Consider the following 26,673-nt stretch of genomic DNA (forward strand, 5'->3'; position numbering starts at 1 on the left):
TTCTGTATGAGCTTTCTATAATATGTCACCAGACCTAAATAAGACCTTGGGCGAAATTCTCCTACCCGCCCCGCCACATTTCTGCGCCGACCGGCCGGCAGGAGTCTCCGTAACACCGGCCGGTCAATGGGGTTTCCCATTGTCGGGAAACCCCCCGGTGCTGGCAAAACGGAGACTTCCGCCGGCGGAGAATGATGCCCCTTAACTCCTGGATTGTGGGTGGGGGGGGGGTCATCTTTAATCGCCCTCACCCGATCCTCCAAAGGGTGTAGCCCTGATTTGTCAACCTTGTACCCCAGATAGGTACTGGGAAAACACATTTCTCCCTCTTCAGTCGCACGCTTGCTGCTGAAAACCTCCTAAGGACTTCCTCCAGGTTTTGCAGGTGTTCTGCCTTTGTTATTCCTGTAATGAGGACGTTGTCCAGGTAAATGGTGACTTGTGGTAGCCCTTGCGATATATTCTCCATTGTCCTCTGGAATATCGCACAGGCTGACAATACCCCGAAGGGTAATCTTTTATACTGAAAAAGGCCCTTCAGGGTGTTTATCGTTGAGAATTTTTGGGACTCTTCATCCAGCTTCAGCTGTAGATATGCGTGGCTCATATCCAGCTTTGAGAATAGGAGTCCCCCAGGCCGCTTTGCATACAAATCCGGGCTGGTTTAGCTCACTGGGCTAAATCGCTGGCTTTTAAAGCAGACCAAGGCAGGCCAGCAGCACGGTTCAATTCCCGTACCAGCCTCCCCGAACGGGCGCCGGAATGTGGCGACTAGGGGCTTTTCACAGTAACTTCATTTGAAGCCTACTTGTGACAATAAGCAATTTTCATTTCAATTTTCATTTCATTTCATTTAATTTCAATTGGATATTTGTCCAGTTGTGAGTCGCGATTAATCGTTTGTTTGAAATCTCCACAAAGGTGGACCGAGCCGTCCAGCTTAAGGGTAGGCACCACGGGTGCCGTCCATTCTGCAAACTGGACCGGTTTTATTATTCCCTCACGCTCCAATCTTTTGATTTCCGTATCGACTTTCTGCCTTAACGCGAAGGGTACTGGTCGGGCCTTGTAGAATTTTGGGACATCCTCTGGATCTACATGTAATGTCGCCTTTGCTCCCTTTATTGTTCCGAGCCCTTCTCGGAAAACCTCTGGGTATTTGCACAGGAGTTCGCTCAGGCGACCATTTTCCAGCTGGAAAATGTTTGCCCAATCCAGCTGGATCTCTTTTAGCCAGTTTCGTCCCAATAAGCTTGGCCCCACACCGCTCACTACCATTAAAGGCAGTCTAACCAATTGCTCTCCATAAGCCACAGTTACATGTGTTGTGCCCAACACTCTCAGTGGTTCCCCTGTCTATGTCCTCAGTGTTGCCGAGGTCATGGTTAGGAATAAGGGTTGGAGTCCAGTGCGAATTTTATTGAATACTGTTTCCCCTATCACTGATACGGCTGCTCCAGTGCCGACTTCCATCAGTGTGGGACGTCCATTCAACCTTGTGGATAATTTAATGGGTTTTGATTTCACCATTGTTACACAATTTAGTTGTTCCTTGTCGGAGGTAGGTGGGACTTCTAGGGTATGCATTCTCCTGTACCCCAGCCCACGTGACCTTCTCCAAGGTGATGGTTTTGGGCTTCTATTACTCCTTTCTGACTCCGATCTCTAGCAACAACTACAATATTTTGCCGGGCGAAAGGCTGCAGGGGCTGCCGTCTGTCTGGACCTACTTTTCCCACTTGGGAGGGCTTCTGCGAGTAGTCCTGGTTGACTTAGTATCCGAGCCGTTCATGAGGCTGGCTATGCAGTTGCCTATCCCCCAGCGGTCGTCCCTTAACTCAGTTTCGCTGGTGTGGGCGTCTACCTCCATCGGAGTGCCCTGTAACTCATGCGCTCCGCTTGCCGCTTTTTCTAAGGACAAAGCCAGCTGCAATGCTTGTTTGCAATCCAGTTCGGCCTCTGCTAATAGACCTTTCTGCATTGCTAAATTATTTATTCCACATACCAAACGGTCTGAGCATCTCATTTAGCGTCAGGCCAAATTCGCAAGCCTTAATCTTGTTAAAAAGTTTGTAACTGACTCCCCAGTGTCTCGGAATGCTGAGTAAAACCGGTACCTTTGCAGGATCAGAGGTGGCTTAGGGTCATAGTGCTCTTTTACTCAGTCCGCCAATTCCTGGAAAGTTTTCGTGTCCGGTGCCTCCGGAAAAGTGAGACTACGCAGAATGGCAAAGGCGGCCCACACGCGGTCAGCAGAATGACCCGTTGCTTTTCATCCGGAATTATATCGTTTGCTCTAAAGAAGTACTTCATCCTCTCTACATATTGAGCCCAGTCTTCCACTGCAGGGTCAAAAGAGTCCCAACTTTCCGAATAAAGGCATTTTGCCTGTCAGTGGCTCACCCTCAATATGCGGCGGCTGCTGACGAGCAGGTTTCATCGGGTCGTTCCGTTGTCCTCGTCGCCACTGTAATAAGTCCACAGCGGCAGAAGTCCCGTCACCAGAATTCCTTTTATTTACCAACCCAACAGCTGACCATTCAGTCTGCTGTCTACACCGGGGGTGCTGAGGATCTGACACTCCCTGTTATATACACAGAAAGGGGTTCCCTGATTGGGCCACTAATAAGGGAACTTGTATTCTAATTGGCCAATCTCAAGGGCCTGGCCTAAGTCATTACAAAATGGTACACACGGCTGCCACTGGTGGGGGTGGGGGTTGGAATCCATCCATCAACATAATGTAACACTTCACTTCATATCTGGAGCCGGTCCAGGGACACGCTTATCGATCTGTCTGGAGGACATGGGAGTGTGGTCAGTTAGTGTCGGATATGAGAATGTGACATAGCAGTGTGATTATTTATTCTGAGTTTCATGTCAGCTGCAAAATTTGCAATGAAGCTGTGTACACCGCGCTCTAGGTCATAATGTACAGCACAGAGAACATTGATCCCATTTCCAACCTTGCGGAACTTCACTCTAATCAACCTGTCACCACTGATTCTCTGCTTTCTGTCCCTCAACCAATTTCGTATCTACGCTGACACCGTCTCTTCAAACTGCGAGAGTGTCATTAAGAGCAACTCAGCGAGAAACGGATGTGAGATTAAATTTAATTCTTAAAACCAGATTGAAAGAAAAACCCTTCATCAAACAATTTGTAAGCTGTTTAGGGTCCAATTGATTTGGTAACCTGGAGGCCGATTGACAGCTGCAATGATACTGAGTGACTGAGTGCATTCGGGAATACAATTCCTTCATCTCTAACAGCTTCCTACTGTTGCACTGTGCACGTGTGGATGTGTGTGAGCTGCACTGAAGATTGTATTTCCCTGACACCTTGGCACTGAAACTCTGCAGGCCACGCGCCTCAATGCAAGCAAAGCCAGCATTGACCTCAGTCACCAACTCCGTCTTTTATAACAAAAATATTTATTGTTGTCACAAGTGGCTTACATTAACCTTGCCATGAAGTTACTGTGAAAATCCCCTAGTTGTCACACTCCGGTGCCTGTTTGGGTACACAGAGGGAGAATTCAGAATGTTCAATTCACCTAACAAGCACGTCTTTCTGGACTTGTGGGAGGAAACGGGAGGACCCGGAGGAAACCCACGCAGGCACGGGGAGAACGTGCAGACTCCGCACAGACAGTGACCCAAGCCGGGAATCGAACCCGGGTCCCTGGAGCTGTGAAGCAACAGTGCTAACCACTGTGCTGCGTGCCACTGGGTCAGGTTTCCAGCTTTACATAATCCAGGGATTGGCCTCGGTCATTAGCGCCAAGCCCCCAAGGGAAGACAGTGACGGAGTGGTCATGTCGCTGGATTAGTAATCCAGTGCTCTGGGGATGTGGGTTCAAGTCCCACCACGGCAGATGCCGAAATTTGAATTCAATTTAAAAACAAATCTGGAATTAAAAGTCCAATGATGACCAAGAAACCATTGCCGATTGTTGTAAAAACCCAATGTCCTTCGGGGAAGGAAATCTGCCGTCCTTACCTGGGCCTGGCCTACATGTGACTCTGAACTGCCACTCACGTCAAAGGGCAATTAGGGATGGGCAACAAATGCTGGCCTCGCCGATGAAAGAAGAAAGGGAAAAAAGAATACCACATAATATGGGGGGGGGGGGGGGGGGGGCGCGCGGGGGAGGTGCATAGGAACAGGACAAGACCATTCAGCTCTTTGAACCAGGGGCTCAAACTCAACTCAACTGGATGGAGATATGAACTCCATCCATATCCATTTATGTGCCCGTGTAGGTAAAATCTATCCATCTCCGATTTAATTGCCCGAGCTACTGCAGGTTTGCACACAGCTCTGAATCAGGCCATTCGGCCCAACCACTCCATGCTGGTGTTTAGGCTCCACTTGGACCTCCTCCCATCTTTTCTCATCTAAATTTACCACCAGAACTCTCTATTCCCATCTCCCTCGTATGTTTGTCTAGCTTCCCCCTTATCTAGACTGCCCTCTTTACGCACCCCCTGGGAGGGGGGGGGGGGGGGTTCTGAATGTGTTCCTGAATGTCTAAATGTCCGGCTTCTTCACACTGTTTCCCTTTGTCCTGGACTCTACCCGCTGCTGGAAATTATCCCTCTCCATCGGCCCTCTCAATTCCTTTCAAAATCCTAAAAGAAACCTCAACCACATCCCCCCTTGACCACCTGTTTACTGGGACGGAGAAGCCGAGATGAACCCATTCTCAGAATCTAACCCTTGCCGTCTCGTTACACCGTGCCAATTTTACAATACACGCTGCCCACTCTGTGGTCCAGCAGACGGTGTACACAGAGTCCACCTGAGGTCTAACCAGGGCTTTCTCGCAAAACCTCTTCCCCTTGGCATTCTAAAAATAACTTCCATTTCTGCAGCTCCTTTCACAAACCCGGGATACACTTTCTGAAGTGTGGTCGCTGTTATAATACAGGGAATCGCGACAGCCAGTTTGCACGCAGCAGGATCCCAATAGTGAAGAAGGAGGCCATTCAGCCCATCGAGTCTGCACCGGCCCTCCGAAAGAGCCCCCTACCTCAGCCCACTCCCTCGCCCTATCCCGGCGCAATCCCACCTAACCTTTTTGGACACTAAGGCAATTTATCACGGCCAACCCACCTAACCACCACACCTTTGGACTGTGGAAGGAAACCGGAGCACTCGGAGGAAACCCACGCACACACAGGGAGGACGTGCAGACTCAGCACAGACAGTGACCCGAGGCTGGAATTGAACCCGGGACCCTGGAGCTGGGAGGCAGCAGTGCTAACCACTGTGCTGCCCTAGACTTGGGTACATAAGGCATAATAACAGATATCTGTAGATGACAACAAGCTGGAACAGATTGTGAAGTGTGAGGAGGATAGTGATAGATTTCCAGAGGACATAGTCTGATGAAATGGGCAGACAAGTGGCAGATGAAAATTAGTGCAGAGAAATGTAGTTATTAATTTTGGTTGGAAGAATGAAGAGAATTGATACAAAATAAAGGGTGCAATTTCAATGGGGGTACATTAACAGTGGGGCCTGGATGTACACATCATTGAAGGTGGCAGGACAAATAGAAATGGTAAAAACAAAATGAATATTTACACTTTAGACATAAAGGGAGCGCAGGGCTGTATCAGTCGATGTTGTGAGCACACACCTCGGGCGAAATTCTCCGGAAACGGCGCGATGTCCGCCGACTGGCGCCCAAAACGGCGCCAATCAGACGGGCATCGCGCCACCCCAAAGGTGCGGAATGCTCCGCATCTTTGGGGGCCGAGCCCCAACATTGAGGGGCTAGGCCGACGGCGGACGAATTTCCGCCCCGCCAGCTGGCGGAAACGGCCTTTGTTGCCCCACCAGCTGGCGCGAAAATGACATTTCCGGGCGGCGCATGCGCGGGAGCGTCAGCGGCCGCTGATAGTTTCCCGCGCATGCACAGTGGAGGGAATCTCTTCCACCCCCGCCATGGTGGAGGCCGTGGCGGAGGCGGACGGGAAAGAGTGCCCCCCGGCACAGGCCCGCCCGCGGATCGGTGGGCCCCGATCCCGGGCCAGGCCACCGTGGGGGCACCCCCCCGGGGTCAGATCGCCCCGCGCTCCCCCAGGACCCCGGAGCCCGCCCACGGCGCCTTGTCCCGCCGGTAAGGTAGGTGATTTAATTTACGCCGGTGGGACAGGCAATTTATCGGCGGGACTTCGGCCCATCAGGGCCGGAGAATCGAGGGGGGGGCCCGCCAATCGGCGCGGCGCGATTCCCGCCCCCGCCGAATATCCGGTGCCGGAGACTTCGGCAACCGGCGGGGGCGGGATTCACGGCAGCCCCCGGCGATTCTCCAACCCGGCGGGGGGTCGGAGAATGTCGCCCCTCATGTCACTTGTCCTTGCTTTATGTGAGAAACACTTCGGTCATACTGGATTGGATTTGTTTATTGTACCGAGGTACAGTGAAAAGTATTGTTCTGCGAGCAGCTCAATAGACCATTAAGTACATGGAAAGAAGATACATAATAGGGCAAACATAAAATACTCAATGTAAATACATAGACACAGACATCGGGTGAAGCATACAGGACTGTAGTACTACTCCGTAGAGAAGATGTGTGAAGAGATCAATTCAGTCCATAAGAGGGTCGTTTAGGAGTCGAGTAACAGCGGGGAAGAAGCTGTTTGTGAAAAAGAATGAAAATCGCTTATTGTCACAAGTAGGCTTCAAATTAAGTTACTGTGAAAAGCCCCTAGTCGCCACATTCCGGCGCCTGTTCGGGGAGGCTGGTACGGGAATTGAACCGTGCTGCTGGCCTGCCTTGGTCTGCTTTGAAAGCCAGCGATTTAGCCCTGTGCTAAACAGCCCCTGAATCTGTTCGTGCATGTTCTCAAACTTTTGTATCTCCTGCCCGATGGAAGAGGTTGGAAGAGTGAGTAAGCCTCAACATGGACAGAAGCCAGCGGAATGTGGCAACGTTGCGTGTGGGCAACAATCAACAAAATGTCTCACGGGCTGCATTCAGAACCCGGAGGGTCACCTGTGGCTCCCGTGCCATAGGTTACCCATAGCTGCTGTTGGGTGAGGAGCGGCCTCAATCTCAGCTACATCCTAATCCTGTCTCTCTTTCCCTCTCTCTCTCTTTCTCGCTCCTTTTTTTTCTCTCTCTCTCTCTCTGTCTTTTCCAGGATAATGTGAACCTGCTGCTGACTGACGAGGAGATGTTTAGCCTGAAGGAAGTTCTCCGACAATGCAGGATTATCCCAGGTGAGTCCATGTGTTGACCCTGCCCTCGCACATCACCACGCCCTGACACTCTCCCTGACATCCCTGAGGGGGGCCCGTCCATTCTCATGCAGGATGTTGTTCTGTAACCATTTGGTAATTTAGTCATCACAGCACTTTTGTATTTTGATGCAAACAGGATTAATACCACCAGCAACATGGATTTGCGTGTTATATCACACATTTGGCTGAGGATTCGACAGAAGCTGACCATAGATAGAGGTCATTTAGCTCATTGACCCTTGCTGGTGTGTCAGTTTCACAGGAGCCTCGTCGCACCCTAACATACCTCGCCCCCGAACCCACCTCACCCCCGAACCCACCTCCCCCCCGAATCCACCTCGCCCCCGAATCCACCTCGCCCCCGAACCCACCGCGTCCCCGAACCCACCACGCCCCCGAACCCACCTCGCCCCCGAACCCACCTCGCCCCCGAACCCGCCTCGCCCCCGAACCCGCCTCGCCCCCGAACCCGCCTCGCCCCCGAACCCGCCTCGCCCCCGAACCCGCCTCGCCCCCGAACCCGCCTCGCCCCCGAACCCGCCTCGCCCCCGAACCCTCCTCGCCCCCGAACCCACCTCGCCCCCGAACCCACCTCGCCCCCGAACCCGCCTCGCCCCCGAACCCGCCTCGCCCCCGAACCCGCCTCGCCCCCGAACCCGCCTCGCCCCCGAACCCGCCTCGCCCCCAAACCCGCCTCGCCCCCGAACCCACCTAGCCCCCGAACCCGCCTCACGCCCTAACCCACCTCACCCCCGAATCCCCAAACTCACCTCATCCCCGAACCCACTTCACCCCAGAACCATCATCACCCCGAACCCAACGAACCCCCAAACCCATCTCGCACCCGAACCCACCGAACCCTATCAGCATCTCCTTCTGTTCCTTTCACACTCATGTGTTTGTTCAGCTCTCCGTTAAACGTATTTATAAAATTCACCTCAGCCACTCCCTGTAGTAGTGACCCGCACTGCCCGGGTAAAGATCCTGAATTCTTCATGGGATCTATCGGTGACTATCATTGTGTAGGTATAGTGATTACCTCAGACTGTAATGAGAGTTATGGTAGTATTCCAGTAAACAGTTCCAGGACAAAGAGAGGATGAGACATTATGCTATGAGAGCTATGGGATTTAAATTAACAATTACATTTTAAGTAAACCTGGAATATCAGTAATGGAGACTGTGAAAGGACTAGGTTGCTATAAAAACCAGCCTGAAATTCCATAAGACCATGAGACATAGGAGCAGAATTAGGCGCATTGAGTCTGCTCCGCATTCAATCATGGCTGATATGTGTCTCAACCCCGATGTATATTATAGAGTATAATAGTAACTGTGTTTATGATAGAGAATAACAGTCCCAGGGGATATGATAGAGAATAACAGTCTCTGTGTATATTATAGAGAATAACAGTCCCTTTGTATATTATAGAGAATAACAGTCCCTGTGTATATTACAGAGAATAACAGTCTCTGTGTATATTATAGAGAATAACAGTCCCTGTGTATATTATAGAGAATAACAGTCCTTGTGTATATTATAGAGAATAACAGTCCCTGTGTATATTATGGAGAATAACAGTCTCTGTGTATATTATAGAGTATAACAGTCCCTGTGTATATTATAGAGAATAACAACCCTTGCGTATATTATAGAGAATAACAGTCCCTGTGTATATTGTAGAGAATAACAGACCCTGTGTATATTATAGAGAATAGCAGCCCCTGTGTATATTATAGTGAATAATAGTCTCTGTGTCTATTATAGTGAATAACAGACCCTGTGTATATTATAGAGAATAGCAGCCCCTGTGTATATTATAGAGAATAACAGACCCTGTGAATATTATAGGGAATAACAGTCCCTGTGTATATTATGGAGAATAACAGTCTCTGTGTGTATTATAGAGAATAACAGTTTTCTGTGTATATTATAGAGAATAACAGTCCCTGTGTATATTATAGAGAATAACAGTCCCTGTGTATATTATAGAGAATAACACACCCTGTGTATATTATAGAGAATAACACCCCCTGTGAATATTATAGAGAATAACAGCCCCTGTGTATATTATAGAAAATAACAGTCCCTTTGTATATTATAGAGAATAACAGCCCCTGTGTATATTGTACAAAATAACAGTCTCTGTGTATATTATAGAGAATAACAGTCTCTGTGTATATTATACAGAATAACACTCTCTGTGTATATTATAGTGAATAACAGTCCCTGTGTCTCTGATAGAGAATTACAGTCCCTGTGTTTATTATAGAGAATAACAGTCCCTGTGTATATTATACAGAATAACAGTCTCTATGTATATTATAGAGAATAACAGTCTCTGTGTATATTAAACAGAATAACAGCCCCTGTGTATATTATAGAGAATAACAGTCTCTATGTATATTATAGAGAATAACAGTCTCTGTGTATACTAAACAGAATAACAGCCCCTGTGTATATTATAGAGAATAACAGCCCCTGTGTATATTACAGAGAATAACAATCCCTGTGTATATTATAGAATAACAGACTCTGTGTATATTATAGAGAATAACAGCCCCTGTGTATATTATAGAGAATAACAATCCCTGTGTATATTATAGAATAACAGTCTCTGTGTATATTATAGAGAATAACAGCCCCTGTGTATATTATAGAGAATAACAGTCCCTTTGTATATTATAGAGAATAACAGTCCCTGTGTATATTATAGAGAATAACAGTCCCTGTGTATATTATAGAGAATAACACACCCTGTGTATATTATAGAGAATAACACCCCCTGTGTATATTATAGAGAATAACAGTCCCTTTGTATATTATAGAGAATAACAGTCCCTGTGTATACCATAGAGAATAACAGTCCCTGTGTATATTATAGAGAATAACAGTCCCTGTGTATATCATAGAGAATAACACCCCCTGTGTATATTATAGAGAATAACAGTCCCTGTGTATATTATAGAGAATAACAGTCCCTGTGTATATTATAGAGAATAACAGTCTCTGTGTATATTATAGAGAATAACAGTCCCTGTGTATATTATAGAGAATAACAACCCCTGTGTATATTATAGAGAATAACAACCCCTGTGTATATTAGAGAATAACAGCCCCTGTGTAAATTATACAGAATAACAGTCCTTGTGTATGTTATAGAGAATAACAGTCCCTGTGTATATTATAGAGAATAACTGTCTCTGTGTATATTATAGAGAATAACAGTCCCTGTGAATATTATAGGGAATAACAGTCCCTGTGTATATTATGGAGAATAACAGTCTCTGTGCGTATTATAGAGAATAACAGTTTTCTGTGTATATTATAGAGAATAACAGTCCCTGTGTATATTATAGAGAATAACAGTCCCTGTGTATATTATAGAGAATAACACCCCCTGTGAATATTATAGAGAATAACAGCCCCTGTGTATATTACAGAAAATAACAGTCCCTTTGTATATTATAGAGAATAACAGCCCCTGTGTATATTGTACAAAATAAGAGTCTCTGTGTATATTATAGAGAATAAGAGTCTCTGTGTATATTATAGAGAATAACAGTCCCTGTGTATATTATAGAGAATAACAGTCCCTGTGTATATTATAGAGAATAACACACCCTGTGTATATTATAGAGAATAACAGCCCCTGTGTATATTAGAGAATAACAGTCTCTGTGTATATTATAGAGAATAACAGCCCCTGTGTATATTATAGAGAATAACAGTCCCTTTGTATATTATAGAGAATAACAGCCCCTGTGTATATTGTACAGAATAACAGTCTCTGTGCATATTATAGAGAATAACAGTCTTTGTGTATATTATACAGAATAACAGTATCTGTGTATATTATTGTGACTAACAGTCCCTGTGTCTCTGATAGAGAATAACAGTCTCTGTGTATATTATAGAGAATAGCAGCCCCTGCGTATATGAGAGAATAACAGCCCCTGTGTATGTTATAGAGAATAACAGACCCTGTGTATATTATAGAGAATAACAGTCCCTGTGTATATTATAGACAATAACAGTCTCTGTGTATATTATAGAGAATAACAGCCCCTGTGTATATCATAGAGAATAACAGTCCCTGTGTATATTAAAGAGAATAACAGTCCCTGTGTATATTATAGAGAATAACAGTCCCTGTGTATATTATAGGGAATAATAATCCCTGGGTATATTGTAGAGAATAACAGCCCCTGTGTATATTAGAGAATAACAGTCTCTGTGTATATTATAGAGAATAACAGCCCCTGTGTATATTATAGAGAATAACAGTCCCTTTGTATATTATAGAGAATAACAGCCCCTGTGTATATTGTACAGAATAACAGTCTCTGTGTATATTATAGAGAATAACAGTCTTTGTGTATATTATACAGAATAACAGTATCTGTGTATATTATAGTGAATAACAGTCCCTGTGTCTCTGATAGAGAATTACAGTCCCTGTGTATATTATAGAGAATAACAGTCCCTGTGTATATTATACAGAATAACAGTCTCTTTGCATATTATAGAGAATACCTGTCTCTGTGTATATTATACAGAATAACAGCCCGTGTATATTATAGAGAACAGCCCCTGTGTATATTATAGAGAATAACAGTCCGTGTGTATATTATAGAGAATAGCAGTCCCTGTTTATCTTATAGACAATAACAGTCCCTGTGTATATTACAGACAATAACAGTCTCTGTGTATATTATAGAGTATAACACCCCCTGTATATATTATAGACAATAACAGTCCCTGTGTATATTATAGAGAATAACAGCCCCTGAGTATATTATAGAGAATAACAGTCCCTGTGAATATTATACACAATAACAGTCCCTGTGTATATTATAGAGAACAACAGTCCCTGCATCTATTATAGAGAATAACAGTCCCTGTGTATATAATAGAGAATAACAGTCTCTGTGTATATTGTAGAGAATAACAGCCCATTTGTATATTATAGAGAATAACAGTCACCATGTATATTATGGACAATAACAGTCTCAGTGTATATTATAGAGAATAACAGTCTCTGTGTCTATTATTGAGAATAACAGTCCCTGTGTATATTATAGAGAATAACAACCCTTGTGTATATTATAGAGAATAGCAGCCCCTGTGTATATGAGAGAATAACAGCCCCTGTGTATATTATAGAGAATAACAGACCCTGTGTATATTATAGAGAATAGCAGCCCCTGCGTATATGAGAGAATAACAGTCCCTGTGTATATTATAGAGAATAACAGTCCCTGTGTATATTATAGAGAATAACAGACACTGTGTATATTATAGAGAATAAGAGTCCTTGTGTATATTATAGAGAATAACAGTCCCTGTGTATATTCTAGAGAAAACAGTCCCTGTGTATATTAAAGAGAATAACTGCCCCTCTGTATATTATACAGAATAACAGCCCCTATGTATATTATAGATAATAACAGTCCCTGTGTATATTATAGAGAATAACAGTCCCTGTGTATTTTATAGAGAATAACAATCCCTGTGTATATTATAGAGAATAACAGCCCCTGTGTATATTAGAGAATAACAGTCTCTGTGTATATTATAGGGAATAACGGCCCCTGTGTATATTATAGAGAATAACAGTCCCTGTGTATATAATAGAGAATAACAGTCTCTGTGTATATTGTAGAGAATAACAGCCCATTTGTATATTATAGAGAATAACAGTCACCATGTATATTATGGTCAATAACAGTCTCAGTGTATATTATACAGAATAACACTCTCAATGTATATTATAGTGAATAACAGTCCCTGTGTCTCTGATAGAGAATTACAGTCCCTGTGTTTATTATAGAGAATAACAGTCCCTGTGTATATTATACAGAATAACAGTCTCTATGTATATTATAGAGAATAACAGTCTCTGTGTATATTAAACAGAATAACAGCCCCTGTGTATATTATAGAGAATAACAGCCCCTGTGTATATTATAGAGAATAACAGTCTCTATGTATATTATAGAGAATAACAGTCTCTGTGTATACTAAACAGAATAACAGCCCCTGTGTATATTATAGAGAATAACAGCCCCTGTGTATATTACAGAGAATAACAATCCCTGTGTATATTATAGAATAACAGACTCTGTGTATATTATAGAGAATAACAGCCCCTGTGTATATTATAGAGAATAACAATCCCTGTGTATATTATAGAATAACAGTCTCTGTGTATATTATAGAGAATAACAGCCCCTGTGTATATTATAGAGAATAACAGTCCCTTTGTATATTATAGAGAATAACAGTCCCTGTGTATATTATAGAGAATAACAGTCCCTGTGTATATTATAGAGAATAACACACCCTGTGTATATTATAGAGAATAACACCCCCTGTGTATATTATAGAGAATAACAGTCCCTTTGTATATTATAGAGAATAACAGTCCCTGTGTATACCATAGAGAATAACAGTCCCTGTGTATATTATAGAGAATAACAGTCCCTGTGTATATCATAGAGAATAACACCCCCTGTGTATATTATAGAGAATAACAGTCCCTGTGTATATTATAGAGAATAACAGTCCCTGTGTATATTATAGAGAATAACAGTCTCTGTGTATATTATAGAGAATAACAGTCCCTGTGTATATTATAGAGAATAACAACCCCTGTGTATATTATAGAGAATAACAACCCCTGTGTATATTAGAGAATAACAGCCCCTGTGTAAATTATACAGAATAACAGTCCTTGTGTATGTTATAGAGAATAACAGTCCCTGTGTATATTATAGAGAATAACTGTCTCTGTGTATATTATAGAGAATAACAGTCCCTGTGAATATTATAGGGAATAACAGTCCCTGTGTATATTATGGAGAATAACAGTCTCTGTGCGTATTATAGAGAATAACAGTTTTCTGTGTATATTATAGAGCATAACAGTCCCTGTGTATATTATAGAGAATAACAGTCCCTGTGTATATTATAGAGAATAACACCCCCTGTGAATATTATAGAGAATAACAGCCCCTGTGTATATTACAGAAAATAACAGTCCCTTTGTATATTATAGAGAATAACAGCCCCTGTGTATATTGTACAAAATAAGAGTCTCTGTGTATATTATAGAGAATAACAGTCTCTGTGTATATTATAGAGAATAACAGTCCCTGTGTATATTATAGAGAATAACAGTCCCTGTGTATATTATAGAGAATAACACACCCTGTGTATATTATAGAGAATAACAGCCCCTGTGTATATTAGAGAATAACAGTCTCTGTGTATATTATAGAGAATAACAGCCCCTGTGTATATTATAGAGAATAATAGTCCCTTTGTATATTATAGAGAATAACAGCCCCTGTGTATATTGTACAGAATAACAGTCTCTGTGTATATTATAGAGAATAACAGTCTTTGTGTATATTATACAGAATAACAGTATCTGTGTATATTATTGTGACTAACAGTCCCTGTGTCTCTGATAGAGAATAACAGTCTCTGTGTATATTATAGAGAATAGCAGCCCCTGCGTATATGAGAGAATAACAGCCCCTGTGTATGTTATAGAGAATAACAGACCCTGTGTATATTATAGAGAATAACAGTCCCTGTGTATATTATAGACAATAACAGTCTCTGTGTATATTCTAGATAATAACAGTCCCTGTGTATATTATAGAGAATAACAGTCCCTGTGTATATTATAGGGAATAATAATCCCTGGGTATATTGTAGAGAATAACAGCCCCTGTGTATATTAGAGAATAACAGTCTCTGTGTATATTATAGAGAATAACAGCCCCTGTGTATATTATAGAGAATAACAGTCCCTTTGTATATTATAGAGAATAACAGCCCCTGTGTATATTGTACAGAATAACAGTCTCTGTGTATATTATAGAGAATAACAGTCTTTGTGTATATTATACAGAATAACAGTATCTGTGTATATTATAGTGAATAACAGTCCCTGTGTCTCTGATAGAGAATTACAGTCCCTGTGTATATTATAGAGAATAACAGTCCCTGTGTATATTATACAGAATAACAGTCTCTTTGCATATTATAGAGAATACCTGTCTCTGTGTATATTATACAGAATAACAGCCCGTGTATATTATAGAGAACAGCCCCTGTGTATATTATAGAGAATAACAGTCCGTGTGTATATTATAGAGAATGGCAGTCCCTGTTTATCTTATAGACAATAACAGTCCCTGTGTATATTACAGACAATAACAGTCTCTGTGTATATTATAGAGTATAACACCCCCTGTATATATTATAGACAATAACAGTCCCTGTGTATATTATAGAGAATAACAGCCCCTGAGTATATTATAGAGAATAACAGTCCCTGTGAATATTATACACAATAACAGTCCCTGTGTATATTATAGAGAACAACAGTCCCTGCATCTATTATAGAGAATAACAGTCCCTGTGTATATAATAGAGAATAACAGTCTCTGTGTATATTGTAGAGAATAACAGCCCATTTGTATATTATAGAGAATAACAGTCACCATGTATATTATGGACAATAACAGTCTCAGTGTATATTATATAGAATAACAGTCTCTGTGTCTATTATTGAGAATAACAGTCCCTGTGTATATTATAGAGAATAACAACCCTTGTGTATATTATAGAGAATAGCAGCCCCTGTGTATATGAGAGAATAACAGCCCCTGTGTATATTATAGAGAATAACAGACCCTGTGTATGTTATAGAGAATAACAGCCCCTGTGTATATGAGAGAATAACAGTCCCTGTGTATATTATAGTGAATAACAGTCTCTGTGTATATTATAGAGAATAGCAGCCCCTGCGTATATGAGAGAATAACAGTCCCTGTGTATATTATAGAGAATAACAGTCCCTGTGTATATTATAGAGAATAACAGACACTGTGTATATTATAGAGAATAAGAGTCCTTGTGTATATTATAGAGAATAACAGTCCCTGTGTATATTATAGAGAAAACAGTCCCTGTGTATATTAAAGAGAATAACTGCCCCTCTGTATATTATACAGAATAACAGCCCCTATGTATATTATAGATAATAACAGTCCCTGTGTATATTATAGATAATAACAGCCCCTGTGTATATTATAGAGAATAACAGCCCCTGTGTATATTATGGAGAAAAACAGTCCCTGTGTATATTATTGGGAATTACAGTCTGTGTGTATTATAGAGAATAACACCCCCTGTGTCTAGTGTATATTATAGAGAATAATAATCTCCGTGTATATTATAGAGAATAACAGCCCCTGTGTGTATTATTGGGAATAACAGCCCCCGTCTATATTATAGAGAATAACAGTCCCTGTGTATATTATAGAGAATAACAGTCTCTGTGTGTATTATAGGGAATAACAGTCCCTGTGTATATTATCGAGAATAACAGTCCCTGTGTATATTATAGAGAATAACACGGGGCAGCACGGTCGCCTTGTGGATAGCACAATTGCTTCACAGCTCCAGGGTCCCAGGTTCGATTCCAGCTTGGGTCACTGTCTGTGCGGAGTCTGCACATCCTCCCCGTGTGTGCGTGGGTTTCCTCCGGGTGCTCCGGTTTCCTCCCACAGTCCAAAGATGTGCAGGTTAGGTGGATTGGCCATGATAAATTGCCCTTAGTGTCCAAAATTGCCCTTGGTGTTGGGTGGGGTTACTGGGTTATGGGAAAAGGGGGGGGCGGTGTTGACCTTGGGTGGGGTGCTCTTTCCAAGAGCCGTTGCCGACTCGATGGACCGAATGGCCTCCTTCTGCACTGTAAATTCTATGATCTATGAACAGCACCTGTGTATATTATAGAGAATAACAGCCCTTGTGTATATTATAGAGAATAACAGCCCATGTGTATATTATAGAGAATAACAGTCAGCATGTCTATTATGGACAATAACAGTCTCTGTGTATATTATAGAGAATAACAGTCCCTGTGTATATTATAGAGAATAACAGCCTCTGTTTATATTATAGAGAATAACAGCCCCTGTATATATTATAGAGAATAACAGTCCCAGTGTATATTATAGAGATTAACAGTCCCTGTGTATATTGTAGAGAATAATAGTCCCTGTGTATATTATAGAGACTAACAGTCTCTGTGTATATTATAGAGAATAACAGTCCCTGTGTATATTATAGAGAATAACAGTCCCAGTGTATTTTATAGAGAATAACAGACCCTGTGTATATTATAGAGAATAACAGTCCCTGTGTATATTATAGAGACTAACAGTCCCTGTGTATATTATAGAGAATAGCAGTCCCTGTGTATATTATGGAGAAAAACAGTCCCTGTGTATATTATTGGGAATTACAGTCTGTGTATATTATAGAGAATAACACCCCCTGTGTATAGTGTATATTATAGAGAATAACAATCTCAGTGTATATTATAGAGAATAACAGCCTCTGTGTATATTATTGGGAATAACAGCCCCTGTGTATATTATAGAGAATAACAGTCCGTGTGTATATTATAGAGAATAACAGCCCCTTTGTATATTATAGAGAATAACAGCCCCTGTGTGTATTATTGGGAATAACAGCCCCCGTCTATATTCTCGAGAATAACCGTCCCTGTATATATTATAGAGAATAACAGCACCTGTCTCTATTATAGAGAATAACAGCCCCTGTGTATATGATAGAGAATTACAGTCCCTGTTTATATTATAGAGAATAACAGCCCCTGTCTCTATTATAGAGAATAACAGCCCCTGTGTATATGATAGAGAATAACAGTCCCTGTTTATATTATAGAGAATAACAGCCCCTGTGTGTATTATGGAGATCCCCCCGATGTTCCGTCCCAATCCGATAGCGTCGGTCACATTTAGTCGCATTCATCGGGAACTCGGCGTGGCGGCTGCGGACTCAGTCCAACGCCAGCACAGTCGGGGAAGGGTCGTTCCGCGGGCAGGGGGGGAACTTTATTAGGGGCTTGGGACACTGGGGGGGGGGGGGGGGGTGGTCCAGGGCACGCGAGTCAGCCAAAGGGAGGCATTATTTTGCATCCGGATCCGCGAGCCATGTGCACGGCGCGGCCTGCAATTCTCCGGGCCGTATCGGCAACTCGAGCCGGATTCTGTACGGTGCCGGCTTGCTAGCCCCTAGCAAAACAGGGAATCAGTGGCCGTTTTCCGCCATTTCTTCTGCCGTTAAACGCCGGCGTGGGGAAATGACCCTAGGATCGGAGAATCCCGCCCAGGGTGTTTCTCGGGATGTCCTGTCAATGCTCTGTGGCTGGCAAAGTTTGGAACCATGATGGAGAGAATGGCAGCCCTGTGTGTTGGTGAATAGTCGGTGTTGCAGCCAGTCAGACTGTCAATTCTCTACCTGGTTTTGCAGAATCCTGCCTGACGTTGGATGATTTTCTCCATTACAAGCACTTCATTCACAAGCAGATCTTTGACGAGCAGATGAATGAGGAGAGGGAGGAGTTAGTGGTGCTACAGTTCACTGCTCTAGATGGCGACAAGAAGGGACAGATGGAGTGGACAGATTTCCTCTACCACGAGTCATTACTGGTGCTTCAGAGGTACCGATCGGCGGTAGGTTCATGTTAGGGACTCGAGTGGAAGAGGACTGCTTTGCATCGAGAGTTAAACCATAAACCCACAGCAGGAAAATCCCTCCAAAAACATTTGACTTCAATACCGGAGGGTGTCTGAGGAGCCCCGAACATATCACTCAAAGACTAAAGGTGGAGGAGGGTGAGGTGGAGGAGGGTGAGGTGGAGGAGGGTGAGGTGGAGGTGGGGGAGGGTGAGGTGGAGGAGGTGGAGGAGGCCGAGGTGGAGGAGGGGATTTGGGGGAGGAGGTGGAGGAGGGTGAAGTGGAGGAGGGTGAGGTGGAGGAGGGTGGTGGGGGTGGGGAGGGGATTTGTGGGAGGAGATCTGGGATACGGGGAGGGGAATGTGGGGCTTTGGGGGAGGGGGTTGACAGGGAGGGTGATTTGGGGGGGATGGAATGTGGGGTAGGGGCTGCTGGGGATTTGGGGTGTGAGGGATTTGGAAATGTGCAAGAGGGGATGTGGGAGTAGGACTGTGGGGGAAGGAGATGTGGGGAAGGGGATTTGGGAGTGGGAATGTAGGGGGTAGATGTTGGGGAGCGGTATATGGGAGAGGGGCTGTGGTGGAGGGTGTGTGGGGGAGGGGGGTTGCGTGGGAGGGGATTTAGGAGTGGGAATGTCGGGAAGGGGAATGTCGGTGTAGAGATGTGGGGGAGGGTGATGTGAGGGAGGGCGAGGTGGGGAGTGGGTGTGGGGAGGGGAATGTGTGTGGCTGAGGGAGATTAATTAGCCACCATTCCTTGATTTTCCCTGTTTTCTCCCTCAGTCTTCCTGAGGCTTGCTGAAGTCCCGCCCTTTGATTTCTGACCATTGACTCTTTCCCAATACAAACTGAAATTCTTTGTTGTGAGATTTTCTTCCTTCAGTTTGGGTGAATGTTCTCTACAATCCTGCCCTGGCCGCCTTCAATGTGGTGATCCTGTTTATTTTGCCCCCAGAATTCATTGCTGAGACTCCTGACGGCCAAGGAGCGGGCGAGGGCTCGGTGCAACTTCCTGGGCCTAGATCAGAGCCTAACCGGATTAATTACGGGAACTGAGTGTAAGAGAGCACAGAATTCCTGGTTCGATAAAAACTCTAAGGAGTCTCAATCGTGCAACGTCAGGTGAGAACATTGCAGTTTGACTGAATTACAGGGAGATCAGCTTTAACTGGGGCACCATGGCATGGTGACTATGGGCGCGATTCTCCGCCCCCCCCCACCGGGTCGGAGAATCGCCGGGGGCTGGCGTGAATCCCGCCCCCGCCGTGTCCCGAATTCTCCGCCACCAGAGATTCGGCGGGGGCGGGAATCGCGCCGCGCCGGTCGGCGGGCCCACCCCAGGCGATTCTCCGGCCCGCGATGGGCCGAAGTCCCGCCGCTGTCAACCCTCTCCCGCCGGCGTGGATTAAACCACCTTTTGAACGGCGGGACAAGGTGGCGCGGGCAGGCTCCGGGGTCCTGGGGGGGTGCACGGTGTGATCTGGCCCCGGGAGGTGCCCCCACGGTGGCCTGGCCCGCGATCGGGGCCCACCGATCCGCGGGCGGGCCTGTGCCGTGGGGGCACTCTTTTGCTTCTGCCTTCGCCATGGTCTTCACTATGGCGGAGGCGGAAGAGACCCCCCCTTCTGCCCATGCGCGGGGATGACGTCAGCAGCCGCTGACGCTCCCGCGCATGCGTCGCCCGGTGAAGTCCTTTCGGCCCCGGCTGGCGTGGCGCCAAAGGCCTTTCCCGCCAGCCGGTGGAGTGGAAACCGCTCCGGCACGGGCCTAGCTCCTCAAGGTGAGGGCTTGGCCCCTAAAGGTGCGGAGACGTCCGCACCTTTGGGGCGGCCCGACACCGGAGTGGTTCCCGCCACTCCATTACACCGGAACCCCCGCCCCGCCGGGTAGGGGAGAATCGCGCCCTATGTTACCAATTTAAAGTGAGATAAGTTCGAATCCCATCATAGCACACCGAGAATTAAAATCCAATTAATTTAAATATAACTGGAAGAAGGTGTTTTGGAACAAGAACGAATGACAATTAATCTGTTGAACTGTTGTAAAAAAAAAAAGACACCTGGTTCACTAATGCCCTTTAAGGGAGAGAAATCTGCCGTCCTTACTCGGTCTGACCTACATGTGACTCCAGACCCACAGCAATGTGGTCGACTCTGAACTGCCCTCTGAAATGGCCGAGTAACCACTCCAGGACGGACGGCAGATGCTGAGAGGTTGTTTCCCCTTGTGGGAGAGTCTAGGCCCAGAGGGCACAATCTCAGAGTGAGGGGGTCGCCCATTTCAGACAGAGATGAGGAGGAATTTCTTCTCTCAGAGGGGAGTGAATCTGTGGGATTCTTTACCGCAGAGAGCTGTCGAGGCCGGGTCGTTAAGTATGTTCAAGGCTGAGATGGACAGATTTTTAATCAGTGAGGGAATCGAGGGTTATGGGGATAAGGCGGGAAAGTACAGCTCAGGATTATATCAGATCAGCCATGATCTCATTGACTGGTGGAGAAGATTTGATGGGCTGAATGACCTCCGTCGGCTCCCACATCATATGGGCTTATGGTCTTGTTCAGAATGCCCAATTCACCTAACACCCTGGGTGGGATTCTCCGATGCAGCGGCAGAGTGTTGACGCTATTGTAAATGCCGGAGCGTTTTCCGACGGCGTCAGCGGACCGCTGGGAGCAGCGATCCTGCACCACACAGGTTGCCAGCATGGCACTGGAGCGCTTTAGGCAGCTGCAGCTGCCGATACGGGCACCAGCTCGGGCGGCGCGAGTCTGTGCATGCGCAGGTACTGCCTTCTCCGCCCCCGGGCAACATGCCGGAGCCCTACAGGGGCCTGGCGCGGAGGAACATAGGCCCCCCTCCCGGGATTTGCCTGCCCGCTGATCGGTAGGCCCCAATCACGGGCAAGGCCACCGTTGAGGACCCCCCCCCCACCCCCGGAGTCGGATACCCCCTCCCCCCCCCCCCCCCCCCCCACCAGGCCAGCCACATGAACGCTGAGGTCCCTGCCGGGTAGGACCGCACACCAACGACGGCGGCGGGACTCGGCCGAACTCGGTGGGCATTCGGCCCATCGAGTGTGGAGAATCGTCCGGGGGGGGGGGGGGGGGGGGGGGGCCGGCGCGGGATTGGGGGGGGGGCCCGGCGCGGGGCCGGAGAATCCCGCCCCATGTCTTTCATGACTTCTGGGAGGAAACCGGAGCAACCGGGAAACCCACGCATACACGGGGGGAACGTGCAGACTCCGCACAGTCAGTCAGCCAAGCCGGGAATCGAACCTGGGACCCTGCCGCTGTGAGGCAACAGTGCTAACCAATGTGCTACTGGGCCATCCCTGCTAATTGGAATTTAAATTTCACGAGTGCTCTAGAACTGCCACTCATCCAGTGACCTTACCAGTAGGGTACCCGCTCTGTTTAGACTCGGTTCGCATCGCAATATACCTTTCGTTACAGCCTTCCCACCGTGTCGTGTCACATTGCGTTTGCTCAGTCAAAGCTGCAAATCGGACAGAGTTTGTCGGGTTTAATTTTACATTTGGCCCTTTTGCACCTGTCAACAAAGGTTGAATTGTTTTCCATCCATTAGTGAGACAGGACATGAGTGCTTCATGACTGAAGCAATTGTAACTTTCTAGCGCAACACGCCTGACTTTTTAATTTGCTCATTACCATAATAAGCGCGATGGCATAATTATGCTTAATTACGCTGTCACTTTATCCCGAATTTATCAATGACATGAGGACCTGTCAATGCGTTCACACTCGAATTGTTTCTCATCCTCACACTGCCCCTCGGCAGAATCATCCGAAAACACTGATCGATTTCACATCGACACTGACGTGATCCAGCTTCACCTCTCTCCCACCTCTCTCCACTCCTCCACGCTCGCCAAATTCCCAGGATGCTTCTCCCACATCCAGTGCCAGATGAGCAGAAATTTCCTTCAATTAAATATTGGGAAGCCCAAAGCTGTTATTTTCGATTTCCCCCCCCCCCCCATTTGAAGCCTACTTGTGACAATGAGCGATTTTCATTTTTAAAGACATTCGATACAGTTCCGAGAAGATTCACTCAACTGATACCTGTGATGGAGGGTTATCTTATGCGGAAAAGTTGGACAGGTTGGGTCTGTATCCCCTGGAGTTTAGAAGATTGAGAGGTGATCTTATTGAAACAAAAGATTCTGAGGGGACTTGACAGGGTGAAAGCTGAACGGATGTTTCCTTTGGTGGAAGAGACCAGAACCTGGGGGATAGAGTTTATAAATAAAGGGTCTCCTATTTAAAATAAAGATGTGATGAATTTCTCTCCCTCCGATGGCTGTGAATCTTTGGAACTCTCTTACCAGAGAGCGGTGGAGACTGACCGGGTCATTCAGTATCTTTAAGGCAGAGGTACATAGATTCTTGACTAACAAGAGAGTCACACGGTTATCGGGGTAGGCAGCAATCTGGAGACGAGGTTAAAATCAGACTCTAGTCTGAGGTTTTTTTTTATTCGTTCATGGGACGTGTGCATCGCAGGCATCACAGGCTGTGTCTGTATTTATTGCCCATCCCTAATTGGCCTCGAGGGGGGAGTTAAGAGTCAACCCCATTGCTGTGGGTCTGGAGTCACATGTAGGCCAGACCAGGTATGGGCGGCAGATTCCTTCTCCAAAGGACATTAGTGAACCTGGGGCGGCATTGTCCGAAATCGGGGCGATGTCCGCCGACCGGCGCCAAAACGGCGCGAATCAGTCCGGCATCGCGCCGCCCCAAAGGTGTGGAATCCTCCGCATCTTGAGGGGCCGAGCCCTCACCTTGAGGGGCTAGGCCCGCGCCGGACTGATTTCCGCCCCGCCAACTGGCAGGAAAGGCCTTTAGTGCCCCGCCAGCTGGCGCAAAACTGACTCGTGCGGCGCATGCGCGGGAGCATCAGTGGCCGCTCACGGCATCCCCGCGCATGCGCAGTGGAGGGGGTCTCTTCCGCCTCAGCCATGGTGGAGACCATGGCGAAGGTGGAAGGAAAAGAGTGCCCCCACGACACAGGCCCGCCCGCAGATCGGTGGGCCCCGATCGCGGGCCAGGCCACCATGGGGGCACCCCCCGGGGCCAGATCGCCCCGCGCCCCCCCCCCCCCAGGACCCCGGAGCCTGCCCGCGCCGCCTTGTCCCGCCGTCCCAAAGGTGGTTCAATCCACGCCGGCTGGCGTGGGTTGATAGCGGCGGGACTTCGGCCCATCGCGGGCCGGAGAATCGCCGGGGGTGGTGGCCCGCCAACCGGCGCGGCGCGATTCCCACCCCTGCCGAATATCGCTCCAGAGAATTCGGCAACCGGCGGGGACGTGATTCACTCCAGCCCCCGGCGATTCTCCGACCCGGCGGGGTGTCGGAGAATCCCGCCCCTGATGTTTTGTTTTTTTAACGACAATGGTTTCATGATCATCATCATCAGACTTTTAATTCCAGATGTTTTATTGAGTTTAAATTCCATCACCTGCCTGGGTTTCTAATCCAGACACAATACCACAATGCTATTGCCTCCATATAGTGGCCTATGTTCGTATGTAAAGGGGTGGAAGTTACATTGCAGTTTTACGAAGCTCTGGTTTTATGAAGCTCGGGGCACAGTGGTTAGCACTGCTGTCTCACAGCGCCAGGGACCCGTTTTCAAGTCCGGCCTTGGGTGGAGTCTGCACGTTCTCCCCGTGTCTGCGTGGATTTCGTCCGGCCGCTCCGGTTTCCTCCCGCAGTCCGAAGATGCGTAGGTTAGTTGAATTGGCCCTTAAGTGTCCAAAAGGTTAGGTGGGATAATGGGAATGAAGCGGGGGCATGGGCCTAGGCAGGGTGCTCTTTCAGAGGGTGGGTGTGGACTCAATGGGCCGAATGGCCTCCTTGTGCACTGAATGGATTCTATGATTCTATGTTGTATTCCTGTGTGTCATCTGGAATTGGCTTAGTCGTTTTGACAACGTTGCTTGCTCACAAGTTACCTTCAATGAATGTTTCATTGTCCGAATAAAACATTTTCTGTGTGGCAGGAGAATAAGGAATAAATTGGAGGTGTTGGATTCCATTCTCCTTTAGATAATTTTTGAATTCTTGAAAAATGTACTGTGTGGCCCATTGTCACGAACAAGTTGTTCATGGCAACCGAATCTTGCAAAATTCTCACCCAGTGTTGCTATGGTTCTCTCGAAGGATGCCGTTTTCATAATGGCGATTGAAGACCATTTCCAGTGAGCATCGATTACTCCTGGAAGGATACCCCTCCAATGATCCAGCGTAATCTACATGAACTCTTTGTTATGGCCCTTGTGACCTTTCCCATGGGTGTAATGTCGCTCGGGGTGGCAGGTTTCAAACCTTTACACCAGCTGAACACACGCCCGCCTTTAACTCGATTACACTACCAAGCCCTGGTCACCAAAAATAGCTTCTGGCGAACTCCTCCATCCTTCCTGTCCCACAATGACCTTGGTGAAGATTGTTCAGGACATGTTCAAGGGACTGAATGGCCTCCTCCTGTTCCTACGTTGTTTCTGCTGTCACGAGAATGATAACCGGCCATTTGTGTTTCTTTGTCAGTATCAGTCACGTCGGACCCATATCGGAGAGTAGCCCAGCAAGCAGAGGGCACGGGAGGTCACAGGACAAATCACTGCTGTGCAGTGAGCAGGAGGAGAACAGGTGAGTGGGCAGACATACCCCCTGTAACATTGGAAACAAAACGGGGCAGCTCATCCATGGAGATAGAATTAAGGAATCGCCTTCAAGGCAGAAAAAATATCACAAATTTTTAATTTATTCAACAATGAAAAGCTCACCTGTAGAAATCATCCAAACACTCTTCCCAGACTGCTTCACTGTGATGCTGACTGTGAGGACACCATTCCCAGACTGCTTCACTGTGATGCTGACTGTGAGGACACCATTCCCAGACTGCTTCACTGTGACGCTGACTGTGAGGACACTGTTCCCAGATTGCTTCACTGTGACGCTGACTCGGGGACACTCGTCCCAGACTGCTTCACTGTGATGCTGACTGCAGGACACTCTTACCAGACTGCTTCACTGTGATGCTGACTGCAGGACGCTCTTCCCAGACTGCTTCACTAAGGTGCTTACTGCAGGACGCTCTTCCCAGACTGCTTCACTGTGATACTGACTGCAGGACACTCTTCCCAGACTGCTTCACTGTGATGCTGACTGCAGGAAGCTCTACCCAGACTGCTTTACCTTGACGCTGACTGCAGGACACTCTTCCCAGACTGCTTCACTGTGATACTGACTGCAGGAAGCTCTTCCCAGACTGCTTTACCTTGACGCTGACTGCAGGACACTCTTCCCAGACTGCTTCACTGTGATACTGACTGCAGGAAGCTCTTCCCAGACTGCTTTACCTTGACGCTGACTGCAGGACACTCTTCCCAGACTGCTTCACTGTGATACTGACTGCAGCAAGCTCTTCACAGACTGCTTCACTGTAATGCTGACTGCAGGAAGCTCTTCCCAGACTGCTTCACTGTGATGCTGGCTGCAGGACACTCTTCCCATACTGCTTCACTATGACGCTGACTGCAGGACACTCTTCCCAGACTGCTTCACTGTAATGCTGACTGCACGATACTCTTCCCAGACTGCTTCACTGTGACGCTGGTTGCAGGACACTCTTCCCAGACTGCTTCACTGTAATGCTGACAGCACGATACTCTTCCCAGGCTGCTTCACTGTGACGCTGACTGCAGGACACTCTTTCCAGACTGCTTCACTGTAATGCTGACTGCACGATACACTTCCCAGACTGCTTCACTGTGACGCTGACTGCAGGACGCTATTCACAGACTGCTTCACTGTGACGCTGG

The 26,673-nt window shown here is 46.5% G+C and overlaps 1 protein-coding gene across 1 annotated transcript in view; it reads left to right on the forward strand.

Moving 5' to 3' along the window:
* The window catches only part of phf24 (PHD finger protein 24), a 135,667-nt gene that overhangs the window by 56,662 nt on the left and 52,332 nt on the right, over positions 1-26,673 (forward strand). The window contains exons 4-7 of the mRNA XM_072515642.1: positions 7,162-7,240; positions 18,624-18,826; positions 19,784-19,950; positions 25,397-25,498. Of these exons, the coding sequence (XP_072371743.1) occupies positions 7,162-7,240; positions 18,624-18,826; positions 19,784-19,950; positions 25,397-25,498 (551 nt within the window). The remainder of the gene's footprint in view (positions 1-7,161; positions 7,241-18,623; positions 18,827-19,783; positions 19,951-25,396; positions 25,499-26,673) is intronic.

The sequence above is a fragment of the Scyliorhinus torazame genome, chromosome 9 (assembly GCF_047496885.1).
Source record: "Scyliorhinus torazame isolate Kashiwa2021f chromosome 9, sScyTor2.1, whole genome shotgun sequence".
Classification (NCBI taxonomy): domain Eukaryota; kingdom Metazoa; phylum Chordata; class Chondrichthyes; order Carcharhiniformes; family Scyliorhinidae; genus Scyliorhinus; species Scyliorhinus torazame.